The 23,945-nt window shown below is 35.5% G+C and overlaps 1 protein-coding gene across 1 annotated transcript in view; it reads left to right on the forward strand.

The window, feature by feature from the left end:
- The window catches only part of TH1 (negative elongation factor complex member TH1), a 64,981-nt gene that overhangs the window by 21,185 nt on the left and 19,851 nt on the right, over positions 1 to 23,945 (forward strand). The window contains exon 4 of the mRNA XM_089097199.1: positions 1,569 to 1,759. Within this exon, the coding sequence (XP_088953325.1) occupies positions 1,569 to 1,759 (191 nt within the window). The remainder of the gene's footprint in view (positions 1 to 1,568; positions 1,760 to 23,945) is intronic.

Raw genomic sequence — 23,945 nt, forward strand, 5'->3', positions numbered from 1 at the left:
AGTTCGCAGACGACCTAACAATGATGCTGCTACAAAGACTGTGTGAAATCCTTAACCTAGAAGAAATGGTCGTGAAGCTCGAACGGGACTACCTAGAAAGAAAACTCAGCATCAACAGGACCAAGTCGGCAATAATGAGAATTTCCTTCTTAAAGCACAGCGTACCGGCCTTGCCTGACGTCGGCATACCGGCAGTTCACAAAATGAAGATCCTGGGTGTTATCTTCAATGATAAACTGACTTGGGATGACCACTTAAATCACTTGCTGTCCCAGGCTATGCCTCTGCTTAGGTCACTGACAAAGCTACGTCGCTTTCAACTCAGCAAAAATGCCCTGGTCACCTACTATAGGAGCCGCATGCGACCAATCCTAGAATATGCCTGCCCTGTCTGGCATCCTGGTCTCACAAAAGAGCAGAGCAATAAGCTCGAAACAATTCAAAAGAGAGCCTTGCGCATCATTCTAGGAGACAGCCAATTGCCCTATGAGGAATGTCTGGCGAAGCTAGAACTCACAACACTTGAACAAAGAAGACACGAGCTCCTCATGAGCTTTGGCCAGTCCATCTTGACTTCCCCAAACACCGCGACCTTCTCCCACCTGATATCAGACAAGATAACCGACCAAAGACCCGCCACACAAACCAACTCCAAACAAGCAATCCACGTGCCACGAAACGCTACAAACATTCATTCTGACAATACTTCAATGAAAATTACAACAAATAGTTTTCATAACTTTTTTGTAAATTCGATTATTTATCCGTCTTGTGATATTTCGTATTAAATTATCTATCTATCAATCGTCCGAGAGGATCATAGTGCTGAAAATATAAACAGATTGGAAACTAAATCTTTAAACCCTTACCTCAATCCCTCCCCAAAACTTGATGTCTACTTGGCCCCAACAACAATCCATGAAAATTTCATCTTGATTCCAAAAGGTATTTTCGAAATATGGCTGATTGGCTGTTTTGATTACCTTACAACGCGTAATGTCTTCTGTTTTTTCCTGCTACTTTAGCTTGAATTGAATATAGGAACCATGGAGGATTATAGTACAGAAATATCAAGGCAAATCGTAGAAACGGCACCTGTAAGTCACCGCTTCCTCTGTCTCTTCTCCCAGGTCAAATTTTGGGGTCTACTGGGTCCGCGTATCACTCCCTGGAAGTTTAAATTTTGATACATCAATTTATTCAAAAGAAATTGCAAATGAGCTATTTTTGTAACCTTGTACTACATAGTATATTTATACTTACCTCGCACCTTAGACGTGAAAAAAAAATATTTTTTCTAATATTTTTGTGCAAAAACATTCAGATGAGTTGCAAATAAACCTCCGATATATTTATGCCCTTAAAAGGGTCATATAACTTTTGGCTATTATCGAACTGTGTTTGTTGTCAAAGCAAGAGTAATAATAACCGGGTGACACATCGTTCTTTGCCACAGAGATTACCTCAATGATTCGCGGGGAAAGACTTATGCTCATAATATGGTACACTATAAATGGGTAGAGTGAAATAAATTGTACTCTTTATATACTCTTCGGCTCTTTTTTTAGGAGTTATGATGTCACGGAAATCTTGATGGCTCTAAACGAGTCCGTCAGTTCCCATCCAAAAGCTGCGCATTCTTTATCGGCTATGTTATCCCGACGATCCTTAAACCCAGCAGATATTACTATATTGTGGAAGCTTTATTCCTCTTCAGATCCTCCTCCGGTTGATTTTCTACGAATACCACAGTTCTTGGGTATGTTTCTTTGTATACTATTGAACTCAGTGCAAATTTTGAGTCTTATTTTTATTTTTGTCTTTAATGTTTATACAAATCAGAGGTATAGAGGAGCAAAAATCTTACTGCTTAGGAGGAAACTCATGTCTGTCAGAAGTAACCTAAAAGGGCTTGCCAAATTAATTTGTATCTAAAATAGGTATTAGTAAATAATTTCTTAGACCACACTGCTTTTCCATTTACAAAAAATTAAACAAGAAAAACGGGTTTTAATTTCTATAAAGCAGTGAATACAACACATTTAATTAAACACAAATACTCCGAATATTTCGGCCCCACATCCGGGAGCCTTTCTCAACGGAAAAAAAAAATTCTTACATAAACATAAAAAACATACTAAACAAAACAAAAGAAAAAATATAAATAAATAGGAAAAGAAAACTCACATATTAAATAAACAAACTCCATTCACTGCTGTATACAATCGAATGCTTATATTGACACACCTTCTCACAGAATATAAATTGACATCTATCAAAAAATGAGAATATATTTATACTTAAACTAAAACAAAAAAGGTCAGCTAACCCCCGGCCTATAACCCCTAAATAGATCTTACAGGTTCATCACCCAGTGTTTGAATTATATATTGAACAGATTCGTTTGCTTGCAAGCTTAGCTGAAGTTCGTTTACCTTTCCAAGTATTTAACCCAGTCTGACCTTTTTCCTCAAGTTCATCAGTCGTATCCGAACTATTATTATAGATAGTACTGGTTGAAAATTTAACCTGCTTTTTAACTAAACTATTATAAATCGAATAGATCCTAAACCTTCATCTCTATTGATACTAATACCCCCGTGTATTATCTTTTTTATTTCTATAATTTCCCTGAAGCTTTGTAAAAGTCCTACCGACGTATCTACTATTTTTGTTTGATCAAATAAAATACTGTGATGAGGAAAATTATAAAGATGTTCTGCAATAGCTGACTCAAACGTTTCTGGTGTTTTGTTTTGTTTTAGAGCGCAATCTATGGCATTCTTGTGTTGCTGTAGCCTATTTTCTAAAATCTGTTGCGTTCTTCCCACATAAAATTTACCACAAGAACATGGAATCTTGTATACTCCCTTTTGCAAATTTCTTGGTACCTTGTCTTTCCCTTTATTTAACAACGAGCTTATATTATGTCCTGATTTAAATGTTGTATTTATATTATGTTTTTTTAATTCCCTTCTTAATTTTTTGTGATAATATTGGGATAAAAGGCAAAGTTATGTAATTTGTTTCTTGATTTGACCCATCTTCTTCTAATATTTTTGGATCAGTCAACTTTTTTTTCCTTTTTTCAATTATTTGAGAAATCATATTTTCCGGATAGCCATTATCTATTAGAATATCCTTAATAAAAATTAGTTCATTGCTTATGTATTCTGGTGATGCTAATTTTAATACCCTATCAACTAAAGAAATAACCACACCCCTTTTTACCTGGATCGGATGATTTGATGTGAAAGACAAGTAACGGTTGTTATTAGTCGGTTTACAGTAAATTGAAAACGCTAGTTCGTTATTATTTCTATGAATCAAAATATCTAGAAACGGTAACTTATTCTCTGTTTCCTTTTCAATTGTAAATATCAATTATCCTCCCAGATTATTTAAATGTTCCAAAAAACCTTCAATTTCTGATTCCCCGTAATTCCAAATAACTAAAATATTATCCATATATCTGCCCCAAAATTTAGGTTTTAAAAAATATTTTTTTATAGCTAAATTTTCTACATACTCTACATAAATATTTGCTAACAACGGACTTAAGGGCCCTCCCATTGCTAATCCCCTAATTTGATGGTAAAAATTGTCTCTAAACGTGAAATAATTAGTATACCTGCTCAGTGCTTCCACTTTGTTCCTACTAGATTTCTGCTCCGTCTTTTTGAAAATCCTGAAAATTCCGACACCCGACCACAGAAAATCTGACAATTTTTCCGACACTGTGGAAGTCCGAAATCCGACAAATGTTTGACTCGAACCGAAAAATCTGACAAAAGTCCGACTTCAAGAATGAAGCTTCTCATTTTCTACACTATTTATAGACCTTCAGAACAGCTCAAAATGGTTTCTCAAACGTCTTCTTCTGCAAATGATTTTGGCAATTTCAACTTGCTGTTGTGTTAGGCTGAAAAGGATGCAGTGAGTCGCCTATTAGTTCCCCGATCCGATCCCACTACTCCCGCTTTCATCCTTTTTGCCCTTCTTTTAGCACGCAGCCGCGCTAGAAATTCCTTGCGCTGACGACGCAGCTATTTGCGGTTCAGACGTCGTGGACCATTAGCCAACACACTATGTCTTCAAAACGCCGTCAACCGCTTCAAGAAGAAAATGAATTTCCACCGTATTCGGAATTTTGACGAAATACTTTTCGTTTTGAGTTCAGTTGTACCAAACCAATTCTGCTCAAGACATCCTCAGGGCTATACTGTGGTGTTTATCCTCCCCCATAGTATAGTGCAGACGGTTTGATATCATCTATTTTCCCTTCTTGTTTTAGTTTTATTTCTGTGTTTAAAGCTTTTTCCAATAGGCAATGATTAGAAGTCCTCCAAAAAAAAAAGTCCCCCCAGATCCCAAATCAAATTCCAGTGAAATTGTCATAGTGAAAGTTACCCATCCTGGCTGGTCAAGCACCCTATCTCAAAGTTCTAATGATAGCTCCAATTCGGAGAATAGGACAATGATAAGTGTAGGGGCTAATGTAACCATAGATGATAATGGGTTTCAAGAGGTCCTCTCTAGAAGTTCTAAAAAAGGAAAAAATCTCCCCAATCTCCAGTATTTACCCTCCCCTGCCTTAGATCCGCCCTCCAAAACTTAGGTATGGATCTTAACATTAATCCTGCTACCCCCTTTGAAATAAAAATGATCACTGAAATAAGAGTTGCAATGTTTAAATTGATAAAATCAATGTTATCTCTTAATATTAACCGTGATGGATATCTACTAATAGCTGTAAAAGATCAGAAATCAGCAGATACAATAATTAACCTTAAATCCCTTCTGAATAACCCAATTATTGCATCTAATTGGAACCCTAAACAATCACCAACAAAAATAGTAGTTTATAATGTTCCCCCAGAGATATCTACTCAGGAGTTAAAAGAAGGCCTTTCAGATAGGGCTGGAAACACAATCCCAGTTGAGGATGTTACCCAACTTGGAAAACCCAACTCTAATGGCCTAAAAACTAGTAGATCCTTCTTATACACACTGAAGGATAAAATTGATATCCCAGAAAAATTATTCCTATTTGGGCAAATCAAACCACACAAGGAATACAAACCTAAGCCTATTCAGTGTCAGAAGTGTTTCAAACTGGGACACACAACAAACAAATGCAATGAAATTCTCCAAGAGTGTAGTAATTGTAAATCTTTCCATCCTAAAGAGCTGACAACTTGCAACAACACTCAGCCTACATGCATCAATTGCAAAGGTCCACATGAATCTACAAATAAATCATTATGCCCTGCATACAAGAAAAGAGCTCTAACACTCCAAATATCAACAGAGAAGGCCATCCCATACCCCTTTGCAGCAATGGAAGTAAATGCTGCCCAAGGATACCACACAAAGCCTGTAATAAAACCAACTAAGACCCCGAAGTCAAACGTCTCACATGCATCAAGTACCCCTTAGAAAACACCATCTTCTAATCCCCCTTGCTCAAATCCCTATCAGAAAGAATCATCAAGCCAACAAGCCTCCTTTTCCAGTGATATGAGGTCAGCCTGGCCCTCCCTCCCAAGAAGAAACAAACCAGAAACACTACCAGGAATCAATCCCTTAACCAACAAACAGGATGCAATACCAAAAATGCAATCCCCAAATATATGCTTATTCATTCTAAACTGTAATGCAGTTCAGGCCATGAACATACATCCACTACAGAAAACAAAAATTATTGCAGAATTGGCAAAAATCTACATCCCAGATGATATGCTCATTCAAGCAAAAAAAGATCTTGCTTTACTGTTAACAAAGCTGAACATTGATACACAGTCATATGAAGAATAAATCAATAACACAACGTTTATCAATACTCCAATGGAATGTAAGATCACTCACAGAAAATAAGCTAAATGAACTAATATCATTTATGAATAATAATTCAATTAATATTGCTTGCCTCCAGGAAACTCATTTAACCCAAAATCAACAAATTAAGTCTCTGGGATATAATATCCTGAGAAATGATATATCTTCAGAGAAAAGGAGGTGGTGTAGCTTTATTAGTTAATGATAATATAAAATTTTGTGGCATCAATTTTCCAGATTTTTAAAATGATGTTGATGTAATTGGTATAAGCGTTTGGCTGAATAATTTAAAAACCTACATAATAAGCTTTTATAACCCTAATGGCCAAACTACAGATGCCAAGGATTTCTTTAATTATATAAATAATTCTAATATGTTAAAAAATATCATTATTTGTGGTGATTTCAATGCCCACAGCCTTTTGTGGGGGAATAAACCAGCAAATAAAGCTGGTAAATTTATTGAGCATATGACTTCAAATAATAATGAATTAGTTGTTGCTACCCCTCCAAACCTGAATACTTATTTCAACCCCAAAACTGGCAATTTCTCCACAATTGACCTACAAATTGTGTCTTTAAATTTTTTGAACAAAATTTACATAAATAAAATTGATAGTCTATGTACAGACCACTTTTCTATAGTTTGCTCCCTAAATGAACCTGCTGAAACTTTATCTCATACATCCAAATATATCAACACTAAAGCAAATTGGTCTATTTTCCAAAATAAGCTAAATGATGAAATTACAAGTTTCACCCAAAGTTCATGCATTTCTAACACAACAGTTGACACACGTGCTGAAGCATTGACATCTTTACTAATAAATACATCTAATCATGCTATCCCCAGGACAACACCTAAGAAAACATTCCCTAAACAAATTCCTAAAGCATGGTGGACAAATGAGTGCCTAAATAAATGGAGGATAAAAAAGGCAGCTAGGACAGAATTCATAAAAAAAACCAACACCTACTACTTACTTAAAAAAATTACAAGCAGAATCTAATCTAAAAAGGACTATAATAGATGCTAAATATAAATACTGGACTAATTTTGCAAATAATCTCTCCAGAGAAACAAATGAGCCAATTATACATAAAGTCATAAGCCGCATATGTGGGAAAAAGACTTCTCCCAACCCACTCCTGTATGAGCTTATACATAATAATACCCATTATGACAATGATAATGAAAAGGCTAACCTATGTGCAACTCTTTTTGTTAATAAGCTAACATCAAATAATCAAAGCAAACTGTCCACAATTCCTATGAACCCTAGTTGCCAACCACGCCCAGGATCCGAGTACATAAATAATCCATTTTCAATCCAGGAATTGAATAATACAATACATCATATTAGGTCCAAAACTAGCAGTAGCTATGACAATATACACCCTACATGGATAAAGAATCTCACACCTTCATACAAACAAGAACTGCTAAATTGTTATAATCACGCTTGGGTATCTTCTAGGTTCCCCAATATATGGAAATGTTCGTCCCTCCTACCAATCCTAAAGAAAAATAAACCAAAAGATAACCCTGAGTCTTATAGGCCCATAATGATTACACCTGTGATGGGGAAAATAATGGAGAAAATGATTTATCACAGACTCCTCTGGTTTGTTGAGAAAAATAACATGATCCCACACACTCAAACTGGATTCAGGAAATACCACTCCTCAACAGATGCTTTCATTTTGCTAACAAATGCAATAAATGAATCTTTCTCAAAGAATAATATCCTAGTGGCAGCTTTCCTAGATTTTCAAGGAGCTTATGACAATGTGAACCACCAAATCCTTTTAAATAAACTTGCAAACCTTGGAGTACCTCCTAAGCTAGTATCCTTTATTAAATCCTTCATAGAAGTGCGAAGTTTCATTGTTTGTGTTGGTTCAGCCTCTTCACCCCAAAAGACAATTTCCAAAGGCCTACCTCAGGGAGCAGTCCTCAGTTGCCTCCTTTTTGCCCTATATCTCTGGGACATGAACCTACCCCACACGAATCTACAATATGCTGATGATCTGGTTCTATGGTCATCTGGCAACACCTTTCAGATAGCACAGTCAAATCTGCAAAAGTCACTTTTCCAGTTTGAAAAATTCTCTCAACATTCAGATTTACCCATTGCACCCACCAAGTCAAAAATAATTCAATTTCACCTGAAGCGAAACCATGTTAATGCAAAAATAACTCTAAATAAAACAACTATTCCAGAAGATAATAATATTAATTACCTAGGTCTTATGCTTGACCAAAAACTTAATTTCCACCTCCACATTTCAAACACAATAAAAAAATGCTATAGAAAAGCAAATATACTAAAAAGACTTCTTTCCACACCCTGGGGTTGTAAGGAGAAAACCTTACTCCAGTTTTATAAATCACATATAAGACCCCATATTGACTATGGGCTAATTGTCTATGGTGCATGTGCAAAGACCCAGATGCAAAAAATTGAAACAACACAAAATGATATAATACGTCTCATATTTGGTCTTAGGAAACCCACAAGCACCAAGTTTCTGCTTATGGAGAGTGGATTAACAACAATAAGGGAGAGACGTAGCTTTCTCTTGATAAAACATCTTACAAAAATTGAATCAAATAGCTCACACACATTACATAATTGGTTAAGAAATCCAGCCATGTATAGAGGTATTGCAGATGAGTATGCCAATATTCAAAAGAAGTTCCCTGTACCAGCAAAGTCTATTGCACCTACTTTCCCCTAATCCCCTCCATGGAATTGGTCATTTCCCATAATAAATACTGAATTTTCAAAATGGAATAAAGATTTAACCCCCATTGCTTTTGTCCAGAAAAAATTTGCAGAACTTAATACAATTACGTATAAAAATCACTTCCAAATATTTGTTGATGGGTCAAAAATGAATGAGAATGTTGCAAGTGGTGTTTTCCTTCCTCACCTGAAAATTGCAATGGGAGAGAGATTATTTAATAATTTATCTATAATGTCTACTGAGTTAAATGCCATAATTATGGCATTAGAACACCTTAAGCAAAACCAGCCTTTGATTGAAAATTCAAATAATATTATCATCTATTCCTACTCTTTATCAAGCCTTGAGTTCCTGGCCTCAGCTCCTCAATATAAGTTGGACATTGACACTTATCATTGTCACAGTATTATTGATAATCTTGCTTCAAGTGGCATAAAAACTTACTTTCAGTACATTCCTAGCCACTCTGGCATAAGTGGTAATCATCAGGTTGATGAAATAGCAAAAAATGCTATAAATATTGACCAGCCAAGTGGGAGACCAATCCCAATTAGAGATATTTACCGATGGAGGCTATCAGATATTAATTTTAATAAGATTAATCCTATCCTTTCCCCCTTTCCCAATAAGTATCTTTCTAAAATTTATCATAGAATTCGTTCTGGAACAAATGGACTAAATTTCCTTGCATTCTCATATAAGCTTTCTAATTCAAGTGGTTCAATTCCCCTGTCCCCTCTTTGCAGGCATTGTAATATGAATAATGAAACAATTGACCATTGCCTATTTGAATGTAATATGCTGACGTCTGCACAACATACCTTGCTTTGTAAACTGTTAAAATACTTCAAACACCACAAAATCCCACTATTAGCCAAGAGCCTAGCCAACTGTACCTGCACACAGAGCATAGAAATCGACATCTATCATCTTATATTTGAACTCCTAGAGTCGAAAGATCTACTGAAAGATATCTGAATATATCTAATAAACATGAGGCAATCAAGCCAGTAGCTCTGTAGCCCACAGAGTGAAGCAAAAGGAAAAGGGCTAAATAGTAATACTGAAAAGCCCGCCTGCTGTTAAATAGAAGAAGAAGAAGAAGACGAAGAAAGAGCGCCTGTAAAAGCTCGAACAGCAACAGCAAGCTTATAAGAAAATCGAAATATATTTTCTTGTGATTATTATCTCTTCTAATCAGCAGTTGTACCAAACCAATTCTGCTCAAGTCATCCTCAGGGCTATGCAGTGGTGTTTATCCTCCCCATAATATAGTGCAGACGGTTTGATATCATCTATTTTCCCTTCTTGTTCTTAGTTTTATTTTTGTGTTTAAAGCTTTTTCCAATAGGCAATGATTAGAAGTCCTCCAAAAAAAAAGTCCCCCCAGATCCCAAATCAAATTCCAGTGAAAGTGTCATAGTGAAAGTTACCCATCCTGGCTGGCCAAGCACCCTATCTCAAAGTTCTAATGAAAGCTCCAATTCGGAGAATAGGACAATGATAAGTGTAGGGGCTAATGTAACCATAAACGATGATAATGGGTTTAAAGAGGTCCTCTCTATAAGTTCTAAAAAAAGGAAAAAATCTCCCCAATTAAAAGTATTTCCCCTCTCCCTGCCCAAGATCCTCCCTCCAAAAACTTAGGAATTTACCTTAAAATTAATCCCACTACCCCCTTTGAAATAAAAATGATCACTGCAATAAGAGTTGGAATTTTTAAATTGCTAAAATCAATGTTCTCTCTTAACATTAACCGTGATGGATCTCTTCTAATAGCTGTAGAAGATCAGAAATCAGCAGATACAATAATTAGCCTTAAATCCCTTCTGAATACCTCAATTATTGCATCTAATTGGAACCCAAAACAATCACCAACAAAAATAGTAGTTTATAATGTTCCCCCAGAGATATCTACTCAGGAGTTAAAAGAAGGCCTCTCAGAGAGGGATGGAAACACAATCCCAGTTGAGGATGTTACCCAACTTGGAAAACCTAACTCTAATGGCCTAAAAACTAGTAGATCCTTCTTATTCACACTAAAGGATAAAATTTATATCCCAGAAAAATTATTCCTATTTGGGCAAATCAAACCACACAAGGACTACAAACCTAAGCCTATTCAGTGTCAGAAGTGTTTCAAACTGGGACACACGACAAACAAATGCAATGAAATTCTGCAAGAGTGTAGTAATTGTAAATCTTTCCATCCTAAAGAGCTGACAACTTGCAACAACACTCAGCCTACATGCATCAATTGCAAAGGCCCACATGAATCTACAAATAAATCATTATGCCCTACATACAAGAAAAGAGCTCTAACACTCCAAATATCAACAGAGAAGGCCATCCCATACCCCTTTGCAGCAATGGAAGCAAATGCTGCCCAACAATACCAAATAAAGCCTGTAATGAAACCAACCGAAACCCCCAAGTCAAATGCCCCCAATGCATCAAGCACCCCATCTAAAACACCATCTTCTAAGCCCCCTAGCTCAAATCCCTATCAGAAGGAATCACCAAGCCAACAAGCCTGGTTTTCCGGTGAGATGAGGCCAGCCTGGCCCTTCCTCCCAAGAAGAAACAAACCAGAAACACTACCAGGAATCAATCCCTTAACCAACAAACAGGATGCACTACCAAAAATGCAATCCCCAAATATATGCTTATTCATTCTAAACTTTAATGCAGTTCAGGCCATGAACATACATCAACTACAGAAAACAAAAATTATTGCAGAATTGGCAAAAATCTACATCCCAGATGATATGCTCATTCAAGCTTCAATTTTCCAGATTTCGAAAATGATGTTGATGTAATTGGTATAAGTGTTTGGCTGAATAATTTAAAAACCTACATAATAAGCTTTTATAACCCTAATGGCCAAACTACAGATGCCAAGGATTTCTTTAATTATATAAATAATTCTAATATGTTGAAAAATATCATTATTTTGTTGTGATTTCAATGCCCACAGCCTTTTGTGGGGGAATAAACCAGCAAATAAAGCTGGTAAATTTAATGAGCATATGACTTCAAATAAAAATGATTTAGCTGTTGCTACCCCTCCAAACCTGAATACCTATTTCAACCCTAAAAGTTGCAAATTCTCCACAATTGACCTACAAATTGTGTCATTAAATTTTTTGAACAAAATTTACATAAATAAAATTGATAGTCTGTGTACAGACCACTTTGCTATAGTTTGCCCCCTTAAAAACCTGCTGAAACTTCATCTCATACCTCCAAATATATCAACACTAAAGCAAATTGGTCTATTTTCCACAATAAGCTAAATGATGAAATTACAAGTTTCACCCAAAGTTCATGCATTTCTAACACAACAGTTGATACACATGCTGAAGCGTTGACATCTTTACTAATCAATACAGCTAATCATGCTATCCCCAGGACAACACCTAATAAAACATTCCCTAAACAAATTCCTAAGGCATGGTGTAAAAATGAGTGCCTAAATAAATGGAGGATAAAAAAGGCAGCTAGGACATAATTCATAAAAAAAAAAACACCTACTACATATTTAAATTATCATTGTCACAGTATTATTGATAATCTTGCTTCAAGTGGCATAAAAACTTACTTTCAGTACATTCCTAGCCACTCTGGCATAAGTGGTAATCATCAGGTTGATGAAATAGCAAAAAATGCTATAAATTTTGACCAGCCAAGTGGGAGACCAATCCCAATTAGAGATATTAACCGATGGAGGCTATCAGATATTAATTTTAATAAGATTAATCCTATCCTTTCCCCCTTTCCCAATAAGTATCTTTCTAAAATTTATCATAGAATTCGTTCTGGAACAAATGGACTAAATTTACTTGCATTCTCATATAAGCTTTCTAATTCAAGTGGTTCATTTCCCCTGTCCCCTCTTTTCAGGCATTGTAATATGAATAATGAAACAATTGACCATTGCCTATTTGAATGTAATATGCTGATGTTTGCACAACATACCTTGCTTTCTAAACTGTTAAAATGCTTCAAACACCACAAAATCTCACTATCAGCCAAGAACCTAGCCAACTATACCTGCACACAGAGCATAGAAATCGACATCTATCATTTTATATTTGAACTCCTAGAGTCGAAACATCTGCTGAAAGATATCTGAATATATATAATAAATATGAGGCAACCAAGCCTGTAGCTCTGTAGCCCACAGAGTGAAGCAAAAGGAAATGGGCTAAATAGTTTTACTGAAAAGCCCGCTTTGCTGGTAAATAGAAGAAGAAGAAGACGAAAAACCTAAATTGTGAACCAAAATCCCTCTTCTGGGCGTAAAAAAAGACCTGTTTATTTTGTTTTCCATACTATTTTACCTTCTGCTTTGCCTATTTTTCCATCGGATCAAATGGCCAAGAGCAACTTCTACTTCTTCTTGGGCTGCTGTGTAGCGATATTGACCACGTTTTAGACAGTGTTATACCTTATGGGCCTAATGGTCCAGTCCAGTAAAGGCTCTCTACGAAGGTGACAAACGCGGTGACGATTTCAAAAATGCTTAGCTACTCATGAATATTTATTTATTGGAAAACTGGCATCACAAATCAGACTATTAATGTAAACAAAAATGGCAGTCTTTGGCCATAGTTTTGCATATTCAAAAGAAGAACAAAAAACAGAACAAAAATGTTGTTGCTGCTGCCTTGTAGATTGCACAAGTCCATAGGACTATGCCCAAACGAGCGATGTAAGCCTGATTGTAGAAGCATAAGAATATGTATCTGTTTTCTGCTCTCAAGATCAGGCCGGTGATTTTCACTGTGTACAAGACATCCAAAACAGTTGAAAGGTAATGCAAAACAGGGTTTTTGATTTCTGTTTTCTTTTAGGAGAGAAACTTGCAGCTTAAACATTCACTTAAGCTCATTACCCTCTTACGTCGTTCATCTGCACCTAACTTAAACTAAAGCTGCAGTTCCAATCGACTGAACGCACTTGTCTGCCGTCGCGTTTGCTCTAACACACTTGAGTCGTTTTAAGAGGGGAGCATCGATCTCTAAGTCTTGGGACACATGTTTCTTTCCTTTCATGCCAGACTTGTCCTTCATGATAGAGGTAAGGGTAACACTTTTGAGCGAAGTCCTATGATCTGTTTCCACGTCTTTCAACGTAGAAAAGAACCGCTCTACAACTGCGTTCGAAAACGGCCAGGTCATAAGATACTGCACAACCCGAACTATGTTGGGGAATCTCTGCGTACCATTTGGAGTTTTCAAAGAAGCCACATGGAGCCAGAAATCGCAGACGTCTGTCACATCTGGAAGATCAAAGATCAGTAGACTCTGCCATTCTTCGTAATTTTTCGTGCAACCCACGACGGTGCCTTACACCACTGAAGGCTCTTTTGGAGAAAAGTGACAGCACTGATATAAAAAGCTTTCACAGGGTCAAGTATTTCGCACAATGTAAACAGTTCATTTTCAAATGAAAATCGCTGCTTGATTTGCTTCACCGCCTCTACATACAACTTCTGAGCACATTCACAGATGACTTTCACTTCACGTTCATCTGCTTTTTTACTCGGGTCTGAGTGCAAGGTCTGAAGAGACTCGTGAGCTGCGACTCCCAAGTACACATTTTCCACTGCAAGGTATTCAATTGCGTTGTCAGGGTCAAGATTCAAAGGCGAGGTTGATCTGACGTAGCTGGTCTTCATGAAATTCATGGCCAGTTTTCTCAAGAGTATCTCCACCTCTATATTTATTAATGGACCAAAGGTTTTTCACTTTGAAAAAGAAGATTGAAATCTGTAAACAGTTCCAGTACATAGAGCTGGAACTCAAGCTGAATCCGAAGCAGTGGATTCTTTAAGGCTTGCCATGCCCAGTTGCGTGAGTGGGATCTTCAGCTACAACTAACTAAAATTATCTACAAAGTCCCTCCCAAATTTGCAATAGTCGCTGAACGCACATCCGAAGTGATAGCCAACGTGTCTGACCTGGGGCAAGCACATTCAGGACTTGGGTGTCAGTAAATAGCAGATGTAGTTCAAATTCAGAGCGCCTTTTGTCACTCATGTTGAAGTAATTGTATACGGTCCGATGTAGATCTTCCAGTTGCTTTGACAATTGTTTGCAAACATAAGAAGCCACCAAATGAATGGAATGGCTGCTGCTCTTGACACAACATCACAGATGGGAATTTTTCTTTGATTCTGCTGACAACGGAGTTCTCACACCCAAACATAGTATTGCAAGTGTCTACACAGAACCCAACCCAGTTCTCTGTAGGTATCTTTTTATCTTCAAAAACTTTGCATAGCTGATTGAAAATAGTTTCTGCCTTCCCGTCGGAACACTCAACCATATCTAGAAGTTCAACTTGTACTTCGAAATCCTTATTGCAGAACAAAACTGCAATTGCAAGTTGTTTTTTTTCTGCCACATCAGTTGTTTCATCAATACTGATAGAAAAATGTGTCAATCTCAAATGGTCACAGGGTACTTAATTGTAGTGCGGTCCTAATGCCCGTCTGATCATATTTGTCACATTTTGCTTGCCCAGCCTAATTTTTTCAACAACAGCCTTGTGTGGCAAACTTTTCAGAAAAGGTACAAGAGTTTCTACAAATCATAAAGACAGATTGTTTTCGACAATGAAAGCAGCCAACATGGCCTTTAGGCTTTCTTCTTCGTTTTTGTCTGTGGTAAGGACATGATGAATCCTTGTAGTGAGCTTTCTTTGAGCCTCTAATTTCCTTACACTTTCACTGTGCTTTGCACTCTTTGCATATTTTCGGAGTTCGGATTTACCACAACACAAGGACTGACTGCAGTGCAAACAGAAAGTCTTTTCATCAGAAGACTTGTCCTTTGCAAGCCACCCTTTATATTCAGGGACGTTCAGCCAGCTGTGTCTGAATTTGGCTTTTTTCTTCTTAGCCTTCTTTCTTGGGAAGGGTTTTTTCTTCTCCTTTTCTATTCCGCCTTTCTTCTCCACTAAGATATTCAATGTCAGTATCAGAAGATGACGAGCTGTCCGACATGATGGTACTTCCTGCAAGCAGACTTGATAAGTAAAACGTAATAATTGTATTACAGCAAAGTATCTATAAAGTATGCTTAACTTCAAAAAGAAAGAAATTCACTGTCTCTTCACTGTTGAAAGCTGGTCTTCTTAAATCAGAATTTCATTTTAACAGAGATATTAGCAAAAGATGAACCTGTGAATCACATTGAATAATTGTGTAGATTATCTTGAATTAATCTTGTAAATGAAAGGTTTGCTGTTTTAAATACAGTTTGTCTGAATATTTGTAGCTTTCTTAATCTCAATAGGAAAAAATAGAAAAGAAAAACAAATGTGAATTAAATAGCCTATGACGCTTTTTGATATATTACAACAATACAATAGTGAGAGTAGCTTTAAAGGAAATTGAAACCCTCTTGACCTTTTAAACCTTCCATGTAGGATATTCTAGTTATGGTCAGTCAGGAACTCTACTCTTTTGAGACTATTGCGCAATAGAGTCAACTCTGCCTGATAAGTGGATATGCTACTACTTAGTGAATGCCCAAAACGAGATACAGTTTGAGAGAGCTAATTTCAACTCAGGAGAAGATCTACCAATTTTTGTCCTAAGTGGAAGTTAGCTGTGCTTGGGAATAATTTCACTTTGGGCATTACTGACAAGAGACAGATTTTCTCATTAGAGGAAGTTTCCTAGGTTGGGTGGTGATCACAAAATAGTAGAGTTCCTGACCGGTGAGCTATAGCCTACTGCTCAGAGAAACTCTTTTTTTTTCTCCTTCCATACCCCAGGTCCAGACAAATTCAGCCCACGCAGGCTAGATATAGGCTATCTTGCTTGGTGCAGATTCCATTTAGTCTGTCTTGAGTGGCAATAGTGCTGCTCAGGATAGCTTCGATGGTCCAAGTGTGCTTTGCAGATCAGTTCTGGACAAATTCTGGATAATTTCTCTGTTAGAATTAAACTTGACTTCGAGAAGATTGCCAAAATTACCAGTCTTTTACCGATCTACATACCTAGACCCAGACCCAACTTGAATTCTTCTTTTGAGTAGGCTATTTTGAGATTTTAAAACATTCTGAACCTGTGAAGCACATGGTGTCACTAAACCATGTTGGCCTAGCTCTCCTGTAGGCTACTATGTTGGCAATAGACTTTCTAATCTTATACTGCCATTGGAAAAAATTCTCACCTCAACTTTCCTCAGATCTTGGAATTAACTGAAATATCAGAGCAGATTGAAGCACAGCATGTGTAAATTTTCAAAAATTGTGCCTTGTCAAACTGTTGCCGCTAACGCTAATGACTTTCTGAAAATCCCTAACAGAATTGGCCTTCTAATTTTACTAGTTTGAAAATCCTTTTTTATTGGAGTTGGAGACTCCAGTAGTCTAGAAAAATACACAAATCTGAAAAATATCCGTTTTTTACTGAAAATCTGGCAAAATTCCGAAGTCCGACACGATGTTTTTTTGTCCGACAAAAGGGCCGAAAATCCGACAATGTCGGAAAAATCCGACAAAGTGGAAGCACTGTACCTGCTAGTTATTCTGACTAAATTTAATATAATTTCCAGTTCAGTTCCCGAAGATAATTCTTCTATCTCATTTTTTCGTTCCTCAAGTTTTTTGGATAAAATACTAAACGATTTATCAAAAGGAATATACGTATACATGGATTTTATATCAAAACTGAACAATCTAGATTCTTCTGATATTTCTACACTTATAAGTTTATCTTTTAAAATTCCGAGTTTTTTATATACAAATTTTGGAGATATAATAATGGTTTAAATGTCATTGCTGCCCATTTCTCGATTTTTACCGTTGGTGAATTGGTTGTTGAAACAATAGGTCTTAAGGGGATGCCTGTTTTATGTATTTTTGGCAGACCTTATATTCTAGAGCTAACTGATCCCCTTGGAAAGAACTTGTGATACATCTGGGGTGTGATACTTCCATTTGTTTTAAGGTTTTCTAAATCTTTTCTTAATCTTTTAACATACAATTCAGTTAGGTCCAAGTTAAGTTTTTCATTTGTTGAAGTATCACATTGAATTTTTTCTATTTCACTATCATAATCATCTTTTTTTAGGATTACTACTATATTATTTTTATCCACTTTCGTTATTATTAGAGAATCATCTTTTTTTAAATCTTTTAAAACTTTAATATCTTTGTTCTTAACGTTTTCTTGATAACTACCAAAATCTGTTAAAATATTCACAACCTCTAGTCTTAACTCATCTACATTATTTATATCTTTTGGAAACTTATGAATCCCTGTTTCAATCTTTGAAAAAATTTCCTCTATCGGTACATTCTTAGGATTTAGTCTGAATTTTATACCTCTTTCAAGGATTTCCTTTTGTTCTTGGGTTAACTCCTTTTTGCTTAAATTAATCACCCCAGGGCCTGGGAAATGATTAGGCTTATACATTGATAGTTTTTGTTTTTCTTTTTCCCTTTTTAACTGCAAAAACTTTTGGTTTAGTCTTTCCCTAGATAATCTTAGAACATGTTCAAAAGAATTTTTAAAGATTGATATAATTTGTTGGAAATCGTTTGTATTAAGAAAATTACCAAGGCTATGTTTTAAAAAATCCATCTCTTTTAAAAATTGTGATCTCTGGAAACATTTATCTTTCAGCACATGGCTTAAGTTTAGTAAATTTAATGTTCTCGAGTGCTTTTCTTCATTATATGTATTTAAATGATAATTAAGACAAAACAATTTTGGAATTGGCTTCTTTACTCTGCACTTTTCTAAAAACTTTTGTTTTGTAATTATATTGGCATGTTTTTTTTGCTATATTCAAAAATAATAAAATTGAATTGGTCTTTTGCCACCCGTAGGCTGTACGTAAATAATTTCTTAGACCACGCTGCTTTTCCATTTACAAAAATTATACAAGAAAACGGGTTTTAACTTTTGAAAAAAAATGAATACAAAAAAATTCATTAAACAGAAATGATCCAAATATTTCGGCCTCACATCCGGGAGCCTTTCTCAACGGAAAAAATAAATTCTTACATAAACATAAAAAACACACTAAACAAAACAAAAGAAAAAATATAAACAAATAGGAAAATAAAAATCACATTTCAAATAAAAAAATTCCACTCCATGCCATATACAATCGAATGCTTATATTGACGCACCTTCTCACAGAATATAAATGGAAATCTATCAAAAAATGAGAATATATTTATACTTAAACTAAAAGAAAAAAGGTCAGCTAACCCCCGGCCCATAACCCCTAAATAGATCTCACAGGTTCATCACCCAATGTTTGAATTATAAATTGAACAGATTCGTTTGCTTGCAAGCTTAGCTGTAGTTCGTTTACCTTTCCCAGCATTTAACCCAGTCTGACCTTTGTCCGCAAGGTCATCATTCGTATCCGAACTATTATCAAAAATAGTACTGGTTGAAAATTTTACCTGCTTTTTAATTAAACTATTATAAATCAAATTGATCCTAAAAGCCCCGTCATCTCTAATGATGCTAATACCCCCATATATTATCCTTTTTATTACTATAATTTTCTTGAAGCCTTGTAAAAGTCCTACAGACGTATCTACTATTTTTGTTTGATCAAATAAAATACTGTGATGAGGAAAATTATAACACCCCAGATGTATCACAAGTTCTTTCCAAGGGGATCAGTTAGCCCTAGAATATATGGTTTGCCAAAAATACATAAAACATATATCCCCTTAAGACCTATTGTTTCAACAACCAATTCACCAATGGTAAAAATCGAGAGATGGGCAGCAATAACTCTTAAACCATTATTATATCTCCAAAATTTGTGTATAAAAAACTCGGAATTTTGAAAGATAAACTTATAAGTGTAGAAATGTCAGAAGAATCTAGATTGTTCAGTTTTGATATAAAATCCATGTATACGTATATTCCTTTTGATAAATCGTTTAGTATTTTATCCAAAAAACTTGAGGAACGAAAAAATGAGATAGAAGAATTATCTTCGGGAATTGAGCCGGAAACTGTATTAAATTTAGTCAGAATAACTAGCAGGTATACTAATTATTTCACGTTTAGAGATAATTTTTACCCTCAAATTAGGGGATTAGCAATGGGGGGACCTTTAAGTCCGTTGTTAGCAAATATTTATGTAGAGTATGTAGAAAATTTAGCTATAGAAACATATTTTTTAAAACCTAAATTTTGGGGCAGATATATGGATGATATTTTAGTTATTGTGAATTACGGGGAATCACAAATTGAAGGTTTTTTGGAACATTTAAATAATCTGGGAGGAGAATTAATTTTTACAATTGAAAAGGAAACAGAGAATAAGTTACCGTTTCTAGATATTTTGATCCATAGAAATAATAACGAACTAGCGTTTTCAATTTACCGTAAACCGACTAATAACAACCGTTACTTGTCTTTCGCATCAAATTATCCGATCCAGGTAAAAAGGGGTGTGGTTATTTCTTTAGTTGATAGGGTATTAAAATTAGCATCACCAGAATACATAAGCAATGAACTAATTTTTATTAAGGATATTCTAATAGATAATGGCTATCCGGAAAATATAATTTCTAAAATAATTGAAAAAAGGAAAAAAAAGTTGACGGAACCAAAAATATTAGAAGAAGATGGGTCAAATCAAGAAACAAATTACATAACTTTGCCTTTTATCCCAATATTATCACAAAAATTAAGAAGGGAATTAAAAAACATAATATAAATACAGCATTTAAATCAGGACATAATATAAGCTCGTTGTTAAATAAAGGGAAAGACAAGGTACCGAGGAATTTGCAAAAGGGAGTATACAAAATTCCTTGTTCTTGTGGTAAATTTTATGTGGGAAGAACGCGACAGATTTTAGAAAATAGGCTACAGGAAAACAAGAATGCAATAGATTGCGCTCTAAAACAAAACAGAACACCAGAAAAGTTTGAGTCAGCTGTTGCAGAACATGTTTATAATTGTAATCATCCCAGTATTTTATTTGATCAAATAAAAATAGTAGACACGTTTTTAGGGACATTGCGAGGCTCAAGTGAAAGAAAATATGTAAAAAAAATAATCGAGGTAAGTCTTAACATAATTAGAGATGAAGTAAGGTTTAGGAATTGTTTTAATTATACCCTCGTAGTTAAGAGCCAGGTAAGATTTTCAACCAGTACTATTTTAGATAATATTTCGGATACGAATGATGACCTTGCAGACAAAGGTCAGACTGGGTTAAATGCTGGGAAAGGTAAACGAACTGCAGCTAAGCTTGCAAGCAAACGAATCTGTTCAATTTATAATTCAAACATTGGGTGATGAACCTGTGAGATCTATTTAGGGGGTATGGGCCGGGGGTTAGCTGACCTATTTTGTTTTAGTTTAAGTATAAATATATTCTCAATTTTTGATTGATGTCAATTTATATTCTATGAGAAGGTGTGTCAATATAAGCATTCGATTGTATACGGCAGTGAATGGAGTTTGTTTATTTAATATGTGAGTTTTCTTTTCCTATTTATTTGTATTTTTTCTTTTGTTTCGTTTAGTATTTTTTTTATTTTTATGTAAGATTTTATTTTTTTTTCGTTGAGAAAGGCTCCCGGATGTGGGGCCGAAATATTCGGAGTATTTGTGTTTAATTAAATGTGTTTTATTCACTGCTTTATAGAAATTAAAACCCGTTTTTCTTGTTTAATTTTTTTGTAAATAGGTATTAGATGCATAGCGAAATAGACGCTTCTCGCCTAGTCTACGCCACAACGAAAATTTTGCTTAGCACAATAGGTGCAGTCTGTACCAGTAAGTTACAATTGTTGTCAGAGTTCATTTTTTGAAAAACAAATTTATGCACACAAGATACATAAAAAAACACATGTAAATAATTTTCTTATTGGCTGCAACTAATGAAAAAATTTAACGAACTAACACATTTACTTTTGACAAATGCGAATGTCAATTGTCAATGTCCAGTGTCAGGAATAACTAGAGACCAAACAGGTTTGGCTTATATAAATAAGAAACATAAAATCAATGCTAAATTTCAGCTAAAAGCTGCTCAACTCAACACAACTGCTGTGGTTTCGTAATCTGTCTCTTTTGAAAATTTCAAAGCTAAGCACTCATAAAAAACATGCATAAAATTGGCTTGTACTATTAAAAGACTTCAATTTCACACTGATTACAAGATTTGAAATCTTGATTACAAGATTTGCACTTTACTGAAAAAATATAAATGCTTTTACTTTTAAGTAAAAATCAGCCAAGTGGATTGGTGCGCTGGATTTGGGATCCTTTGTCCGAGAGGTCGGGGGCTCGAATCTTAGTGTATCTAACTATTTGGTTTGGGACGGGGGTCAGTGTCTTGACTCTGTAAGCTCAGCCAGAGTCCACCCAGCTCTGAATGGGTACCTGGAGAAATTTGGGGAAGGTAAACAGGAAGGGCATGTGAAAGCACAAGGTGGTTGGCCCCCAACCTCCCATTGCACTTCCCGGCTGAAGTGTCAAGAAACGGAGATCAGCACCGCCGGTAGGAACTGTAAAGTCCAGTGCTGTATTCTTTACCTTATCTTTTTACTTTTATAACTTTAATAAATCAAATAATATTAACATTTTGATTACTAAATATCATTATATGTATATTAAACTGACAATGCACATTCATTTGTATTTTTTTCAGTAAAGTGCAAATTATGTTCTGGCCTTGGGAAGGCGTTTTGAGTTTGACTCGGTTATTTATTGTAATTTCTGTTCGTTTTGGGTTTCATTTATTTATCGATGCTGATTTTTGATAGTTTCATGCTTGGTAGATTATGTTATTTGATTTTTTTTTATTTTCGGTTTAATTAAGTTCTTTACTTTTCTTTGAAAAACTTATTTTGTGGAAAAAGTTTTTTTAACCAATTTCTGTTCGTTTTATATTGACATAGTCTTTTCAGAGAAAAAGAAAATAATAGTTTAAATCATTTTTTTTTAAGATTTTATAGTTTGGCTTGCTATTTATAGGCTTGAGAAAAATTTTCAGCAATTTTTAACAACATACACCCTTTTAAAAATCTGGACACAAATAGTAGTGTTTAATTTAGTTTCATACCTCCTCTAGTTGACCATAAATGGAAAACATGATACCATTCGCAAAAAAATCTGTTTACTTTCTTTGATAGCTTGGATACACTTACGCTATTTTGATTTGGTTAAATTTTAAGAGCAGAAGTAGCCCCGAAAGTTTAGACATGGTACCTTCAGTCGTTCTTGGGTTACTGCTGAGATGCCTTATTGGGAATTAGCATTAACACAGTGCATTTTGATTTAATCTTAAGGCACCATTTAGTTTTTAAACATAATGGGCAAATGGGAGTGTGGGCGTGGGAGGGGGATTAGTTGCCCTCTAATCACTTTCGACTATTAAAAAGGGCATCAACCCTTTCAATTTTCAATCGAATGAGCCCTTTTCGAAGTTCCTACGACAAATCCTTCGATACCACCCTGGTCTAAAAAAAAAAAAATAATAAAAATAATACATTGTACCCACATCGATCTTTACTATAAAAATGTCAAGCCTTCGAATCGCTTTCGACTATTAAAAAGGACATTAGGCCTTTCAATTTCCATTCGAATGAGCCCTTTTTGAGTTTCTACGGTAACTCTTTGTATAAACACCTTATATGCCCCCAGGGCATAAATTACAACCCTTACCTTAAGGGCCGTGAGGGGGGTTGTCATCCTCAAAGACCTAATTTCCAGAACTTTCAACTACGTTAAACAAAATGGCTATATCAAAATTCGGATTTCATGTGTGAGGAGAAATGGTGGGCGTAAGAGGGGCGTTAGTTGCTCTCCAATCACTTTCAACTATTAAAAAATGTATTAGCCCTTTCAATTTCCAATCAAATGAGCCCTTTTAAAATTTCTACGACAACGCTTTCAATAAAAACCTTATATGCCCCCAGGACATAACTTACAACCCTTGCCCTGGGGGGGGGGGGTGGTTGTCATCTTCAAAGACCTAATTTCCAAAACTTTCAACTATGTTGAACAAAATGGTTATTTCAAAATTTTGATTGGATGTGTTTAGAGGAATGGTGGGCGTGAGAGGGGGGTTAGTTACCCTTCAATTACTTTCGACTATTAATCTCAATTTTCTATTCAATGAACCCCTTTTAAAGTTTTTACGACAACGCTATCTATAAAAACCTTATATGCCCCCAGGGCATAACTTAAAGCCTTTTCCCTGTGGGCTCTGGGGAGTTTGTCATCCTCAGGTACATCATTTCCAGAACTTTCAACTATGTTGAACAAAATGGCTATCTCTAAGCTTTGATTGACTGTGTTAGGGGACATGGTGGGCGTGAGACGGGTGCTAATTACTCTT

This window comes from Artemia sp. Qi Xiang Cuo, chromosome 11, assembly GCF_049724085.1.
Source record: "Artemia sp. Qi Xiang Cuo chromosome 11, ASM4972408v1, whole genome shotgun sequence".
Lineage (NCBI taxonomy): Eukaryota > Metazoa > Arthropoda > Branchiopoda > Anostraca > Artemiidae > Artemia > Artemia sp. Qi Xiang Cuo.